Source organism: Sinocyclocheilus rhinocerous, unplaced genomic scaffold, assembly GCF_001515625.1.
Source record: "Sinocyclocheilus rhinocerous isolate Xijiao unplaced genomic scaffold, SAMN03320098_v1.1 scaffold1676, whole genome shotgun sequence".
Classification (NCBI taxonomy): Eukaryota; Metazoa; Chordata; class Actinopteri; order Cypriniformes; family Cyprinidae; genus Sinocyclocheilus; species Sinocyclocheilus rhinocerous.
Genome location: NW_015644618.1, coordinates 401860 through 409309, shown reverse-complemented (window position 1 = coordinate 409309; position 7450 = coordinate 401860). Strand labels below are relative to the sequence as shown.

At 33.7% G+C, this 7450-nt stretch overlaps 1 protein-coding gene across 2 annotated transcripts in view; it reads right to left on the bottom strand.

The window, feature by feature from the left end:
• Positions 1–1131: 1131 nt before the first annotated feature.
• Positions 1132–7450, bottom strand: part of muc13b (mucin 13b, cell surface associated) — a 14297-nt gene continuing 7978 nt past the window's right edge. For both annotated transcript variants that reach the window (XM_016576157.1, XM_016576158.1), the window contains 11 exons: positions 5843–5950; positions 5012–5131; positions 4142–4248; positions 3894–3952; positions 3485–3609; positions 3229–3366; positions 3089–3134; positions 2624–2661; positions 2432–2519; positions 2141–2336; positions 1132–1959 (listed from right to left, as the gene is read on the bottom strand). In XM_016576157.1, the coding sequence (XP_016431643.1) occupies positions 1816–1959; positions 2141–2336; positions 2432–2519; positions 2624–2661; positions 3089–3134; positions 3229–3366; positions 3485–3609; positions 3894–3952; positions 4142–4248; positions 5012–5131; positions 5843–5950 (1169 nt within the window). In that variant the 3' untranslated portion in view covers positions 1132–1815. The remainder of the gene's footprint in view (positions 1960–2140; positions 2337–2431; positions 2520–2623; positions 2662–3088; positions 3135–3228; positions 3367–3484; positions 3610–3893; positions 3953–4141; positions 4249–5011; positions 5132–5842; positions 5951–7450) is intronic.

The following is a 7450-nucleotide window of genomic DNA, read 5'->3' as shown; positions in this document are numbered from 1 at the left end:
ATACTGTATGTCTATATATTTATAATTTGTCTATATAATAATCCTTTTGGTTTGTGTTGGATTTTGTTTTGCTACTGTAACTGTAATATGGCTAGACGTATTGTGTATTGAAAATCAGTGTATTTAAATTTATTTTGGACCACTTTTTCAGCACTCTTGGATATAAATCTAATTTTTCCACTATACAATGTTATGAATACATTGCAGAGATGTGTTTAAATAATATTTGCTTTTTGATTATACAATTTGTAAGTAATCTTTGGTGGGAAAAAATAATATTCTCAACTTATAGGGTAATTAAGGCCAAAGAAGACTAAATTTTACCCATATGAATTTTGTTAAATATCACTCATTTATCTTTGTGAGATAAACGTTTTTTGGGGGGGTTCTTAAGTTGATGTCACATTGACGATTGTGGCAGAGCTCATTTGACAACCATTTATGGGAAAATCATGTAGAAATCTAAAATAATGACACAGAAATCTGGTGATAAATCTTGTGAGGTATAAGTTACAGAATTTATTATGTGAATTGTTAGAAAACGCAAAGCAATTTCAAATCAGAATATTTTCTACAGATTCTTTTTTTATTCTTGTGTCCCAAGAAATGTATCTGAGACATTTTCTTGTATCTGAGACATATTTGCAAAGTGGGACAGGGTAATGCTAAGTGAGATGGCATATCAAGTCATTTAAGTTAGGAGTTCATCATTAACTTATACAGCATTAATAATGATTAAATGCAGTGTAGTACAGTGCATAATATAGTGTATTTACAAGTGTTTAGTGCAGTGCACAAGGGTGAATTTACATGAATGAAATGAATTTCGGAATCGAATTGCAAAAAAAAAAAAAAAAGATAGCAGGAAGGAAAATTATAAAAGTCGGCTATGTTGCAAACAAGCACAAATTGTTTAAGCTTTTAATATTCTGTTTTTAATGTCAGAATATATGGCATTTGAAAAACTAAGCATTTAAATGTATGAATTCAGAATGAATACAAATTTCATAAGTTTCATAAGAATATCTCATTTGTTTAAAATGTCATACACTAACAAATAGAACATGCAGATACCTTTGAATACATTATTTAAAAATCAAATGCTTTATTAACTCCATGTTATTTAAATACAAAAATATACTGTTTTTATTATTATTTCTTAAAATCATTTGTAATAAAATACAATTGGCATAGTTACAGTTAGAACAGTTAATCCTAATTTCTCTTCCTGAATAAATAAGGCGCATCACTGCTTGAATATCTCAAAAGAAACATTGATTTGTTTTGATTTATTTTGTAGACCTGAGTTTCCAGCCCAAGCATTAAACAAATGTCATAAATATGAACATTCAAATATCTGACTTAAACAACTATTGCATTAAAAGCGTGGATGTGTTTTAAAAAATTTTTTGTTGGAACTGAAAAACAAAATGATTTTAAAATTGTAAGATGGAAAAGAAAAAGAAATGATGTAGAACAGGAGGAGTCACTGTCAAATCGAAGGCCTCTGCAATACAGCTTCCATTCAACAGTTGAGGAACGACATTTTGTCCAAATACTTTTAAAGCAAAGGCTTAGATCAAGATTGAAGCCCATAAACCGAATTTCATTAGCTGCTAATACCACAGAATGTAAATACGAAGGAAATCTGAATTCTGTTCCTATGGTTAATGAAAGATTCATATAAAAGGCAATAACTATTTTCCCATTAAAATCTTAAATTTGGGTCAACAAAGAAATAAAAAAATGTAATTCAATCCACATGAAGATGAAGAAAAATCATACAAATGCAGTGATTTTCCTGATTAAATGATGTTAATATCTGCGCATTCTGTCATCATCTTGCCGAAAGTATGGGTTGTGGACACCACCATTTTCCACTCCTCTCCCACCATAGCCGGAGTACGCTGGGGGAACTTGACCCCTATTACTCACGTCCTCATCGTAATCAGTGTAGCGCTACAAAAACACAAATAATGTTTTTAGATACTTAGAGGTGCTTTATTAATAAATGTGATTTTATCACTTTGATCAAATAGTTATATGGATAATAGATAATGCTCAACAAGGGTCATCACTAAAATTCATGTTGCCTGTAATAAGCCCAGCTAGTACAGTAGTGTTGTAGTGCTGGTCTTACCGCTTTGCTCTCTGGGCGATCTCTGGTCACCAGTGCCTGATTGCTCCCACTATCGGTCATCTCCAGATTGTTAGACTTCCAGCCAGCATCAGGGTTGGCCCGAGGAATCCTGGGAACTCCGGTAGGTTTATGTAATTCCTTATTGCCATAGCTTGAGCTAAAATCTTCCTGGGATGAGGAGCTTCCCTTTTGATTCCTACAATCGTAAATGGACACACAAACAAAATGAGTGTTTTAAATCCATAGAATGTTAGTGTAAATGGACTTAGAAAATGTGTTGTGGATTCTCACCTGCAGCTTACAACTATCAGGGCCACAATAAAGATGATCAGCAATGCACCCAACACAGTGGACACCACGGTCACAACCAAAAGATATGCTGTAATGAGAATTTGCATTACACACAGATGCATAAATGTTCCTCAAAAGTAGTGTAACAGAAAAGATGAGCTTGATTCAGATGATGGTGGACAGCTGACTTACGATCATTGCAATTGAATCCAGCGAAACCAAAAGAACACCTAAAATAATCAAAACATCTCTCAGTGATACCATGGAACCACAACTCTCATTATGACACATATGACATTACATACATGTTTTTGCCCTGTAACATGTAAATACAGGGAACATCCTTAAGGAGCTATTTCTGCCTAATTTAAAAACTGGTGTAACCTTATGTATTCAGGGTCATTAAGTCATATTTAATAATATTTTACTTAAATAAAACCAGTTAATATAGATGTTACAGATCAATCACTTCAATTCACGGGGCATGAGACTTTTTTTTAAAAAAAAATTTTTATTAGTGGGTTTAATGAGTATTTTATACCATACCGGACCTTAGTGGGTCCTGGGATAACATTAATTGTTTATGAAATAATAATTACATTTTCATATAGAAAATGTATTCATTAAAATCTTTAAAGAAATAATGCAAGTGCATACTTTTTACAGCTGTCTTCACCCACTGCCATTTCCCCATTCGGACAAGCTATAAAAAGATGGGAGCACAATAGTAAATTTATGAGGACCCATTTTAATGTTTTGAAGTAGCATAAATACTAAGGAGCAAAAAAGATACTTACGATGGCAGAAAAGTGATGTGAATTGTGACCTGATGTACCCTTCTTTGCAAGTACACCTTACAGTACCACTAGCCACTTGTTCTTCACAGGCTTCGGTGGTGGTACTGTCACAAATGTCAATATCACACATACTGCCTCCTGTGAATTGAGTATATAAGTTAAAATGTACTAATGTATGCTTCTTTCTAATGCTTGAAATTGTTACATTGTTCAAAATCATTGCAGAAAAACAGGTAAAAAGAAGCCTCAGATGTACGTGTATAATTAGTGGCGTTTATAATTTCAGAAATTGCATCATCAATCTTCTTTCCAACTGAATCTGATGTGGCACTGGATGACAAGTCATAGAAATTCTGCACTTCTGCAATTACACTGCCACTTCTGTAAAAAGAAATGATGAAAAACACACAAAACAACTTATTTTATATGAAATCATTCATGTGGGGAAGCAAACACTGTTAAAAGATTTAAACTCATTAGCCTTTAGCTAGGGGCCAAATTAAAACTGTTCTACTCTATCTCATAATGCTAAGACTGAAAGTGTGAATTATTATTTGTGATTTATATTCAACAATGAGTAAAAGAAAACTAAAAACTGTCTCAGAAGCTATTACATTCACAAGTTAATGTTTAAAGGAAAGGCTATTATAACAAGTGGTACTAACCTTAGACTCAAAACGATGGAATTAATGTAGCCATTGTCATTACCCAGGATGTTTCTGAGCTGTATTTGGATTAAGAATATAGAAAGCAATGCTGTTTGACATCATCTGTTACTTATTCACCACCATTTATTTATATCACTCATCCTTTACTATGTAAAAATGGAAAATCTTTCTAGACATGCTGCTATAGAGTGTGTTGATTAGGATTGAATGTCTACACAAATCGAAAAGGAAATTCAGTCTCTTACCTGCTTCTCAATTTCACCTGCTATCTGTTGAAACTCTTTAGACATTTTGTCAGCCATATCTTGATTATAATCCCTATTCAAAGATAAACTACCTGGGAAGACCTTTGCTGCAATTATATATATAAAAAAGCATTATATATATATATATATATATATATATATAAACAGCATAACATAAGTGAATGTGTTCATTGATATTCTCAAGTGACAGGAAAGCAGATAATGGCAGTTAGATTCACCAGGTTACATGAAACATTAAGCTTAATTTATATACCAAAGGCAACTTAGTGTCTGCTTTAAAGGGTTAGTTCACCCAAAAATGAAAATTAGCCCATACATTACTCACCCTCAAGTCATCCTAGGTGTATATGACTTTCTTCTTTCAGACGAATCCAGTCGGAGTTATATAAAAACAGGCGCATGCGTAAAGCCGACCTCCATACGTCATGCGCCCGGAACTGCTTCCAGTGTAAAACAGTGAGCGCAAGCTACATTAAAGTGATTATTACGTTTTGAATATGGATATTTTTCTTACAAAAACGCATCGATTCGCTACAGAAGGCCTTTGTTCACCCCCCGGAGCCGTGTGAGACATTTTTTTTAATGGATCAGCGCATTTTATTTAACTGCTTTTGGACAGATGCAACACCCGTTGAGTGCCATGAAACAGCTTGAAAGATCAAAGACCATTTTTAATATAACTCAGACTGGATTCGTCTGAAAGAAGAAAGCCATATACACCTAGGATGACTTGAGGGTGAGTAATTTATGGGCTAATTTTCATTTTTGGGTGAACTAACCCTTTAAGCATATTATTGTGTCACACATCTACACTTATGTTCTGATGATTCAAAACTGAGCCAGTCATACTTTGAATACAGCCTCTAATTTCCAAGTAAACAAGCCCAGGCTGGCAGATGCAAACAAAGAAGCCCCCAAGCCGTTCTTCACAGGTACTGTCTCCAATACAAGGACTTGAATCACAGGGACCTTGAAAATGAACAAACATGATGCCATTTTTTTAACCTGCGTGAACCAGAAAAGATATTTTCCAGCAGTGGTTATTTTCTGTAAATTACTTAATCAATATATTCTAAAATGACAATCATTTGCCACGTTTTCAAGCTTCAAAAAAGACTCAAAGCACTAGTGTCATAAAAGTAGTCCATATGACTTTTGTGCTATATTCCAAGTTTCATGAAGCTAAATAAAACAGACTGAAAATCTTGACATTTGTCCTATAGTTTACCCTTTGGCAAGTTCATGGTGTAGCAATATCTGATTGGTAAAAAAATTTAAAAAAGGAAGTCTTAAATGCATCGATTGATCTAGTTCACATTTTTGTTCTGAATGATTAGTTCACAGATCAGTATGATTAAGCTCCTGGTTTTAACTAATTGACTTAATTATTTAAATTACAGCATACATAGTCATATGGGACTCTTTATGACACTTTAATTCAATTTTTTTTTTTGCCTTTTTGAAGCTTAAAGACTTCAGTCCCCATCCACTGTAATTGCAAGTGACCAGTACATTGTTTAAAATTTCGTCTTTTATGTTTCACAGAAGAAGGTCATACAAGATTGGAAGGACAGTGAGTAAATTATGACAGGATTATGGATGACTTCTTCTAATGATTTAATGTTATTATGAAGCATTTGGGCCTGCTGGTGGGATTTAAGACTATGATGGTGTGAGTACTTTGTTTCGTAGTGGTTGCGGTGGCAGCAGTTGTGCTGGCAGGAGTATCATCTGTAGAATCAGTTGTTGTGTCTGTGATAAAAGTACCAGTACTTGTCTCCTCAGGAGCTGTGGAGAAAGGTTTTATGTTAGGGGAGGTTGCAGAAAGACCATAATAAACTGCATCAGGAGGATCAGTCTTATATTACCCTGAATGGGTTAGTTTTCAGATAATGACCTTCTGACTGTAGGTACATTATCCCACTTTTTACACAGCTACTTATCAAATAAATATGTGGACAAGAAATAATGATTTGAGTTTAAATTATTTTATACCTTTACCTGTATTTTATCTTAAAGCTTCTTCTAAGAAAAAAAGTCAATTACATTGTACAAAACAATTGGTCTAGAAAAAGATGATCACTACTACAATAATAATGTTAATTCTGAATCCTCCAAGAATCCTGGTAATATTAATACTGAATCCTCCAAGTCATTTTTACTACAACTGATTACTGAGATGCAAGATGGCACAATTTGCATTTGTATGAAATAAGAGAGCGTGAGTTCAGAGTGTTATACAAGACATATGAAAGTAGCACTTTTTCAGTTACATGAATGTGCAGACTGACATATGGCATTGCCACCGAACACAGCAAAAATGAAAAAATAAATGAAAAGGTGGGAGTACCTTGTGTCATAGTGCTTTCCTGAGGGGCTGCGGGAAAGGTTTTATGTAAGGGAAGGTTGCAGAAAGACCATAATAAACTCCAACTGGGTGATCAGTCGTATATCACCCTGAAGGGGTTTGTTTTGTGACAATGACCTTCTTAATGATAATCTGGTCATTTTTCTGATAATGACCTGACTGTAATTTCATTATTCAATATTACACAGCTACTTATTAAATAAATATGTGTAGAAGAAATATTGATTTGAGTTGACAATATTTTATACCTTTACCTGTACTTTATCTTATAGCTGCCACTAAGAAAAAAAAGTCAAATACATTGTACAAAACAATCTGGCTACAAGATGAACACTATAACAATATAACTTAAGTTGCGATTGTATGAAAGAGCGAGTCTGCACTCTGCAGTGTTATGCAGTTATATTAATGAGCAGACTATGCTGTTTCCATCAGTTGCTGTGGATATTAAGAAACACTATAGACTAGGGATGCACCGAAATGAAAATTCTTGGCTGAAGCCGAAACCGAACAAAATGAAACACTGGGCCAAATGCCGAAGGCTGAATACCGAGCACGGTTTTTCTAGTTTTTTCCCCCCACGTATTTTGCCAATTTTTTTCACCATTGCATAAATTAAATAGCCAAAATGTGCTTTTTACTATTTTGTCTTGTTTTTCAAAGAAAAAATCAATTACACAACAATAATTTAAAAATATTTAACACTGAACATTTTTTTTACATTCTAGCAGACATTTTACCAACAAAGCACAATTTAACAAAATTAATAAGTTAGTAAAATAATATTTTTTGGCCATCAGACCCCCTTCTTGAATAAGGCATGCATTTTTTAAATGAAAGCAGCCTTGCTGAGCAGAAGAAACTTTTTTTTTTAAACATTAGAAAATATTACAGATCCCAATTTGAACACTATGTGTGTA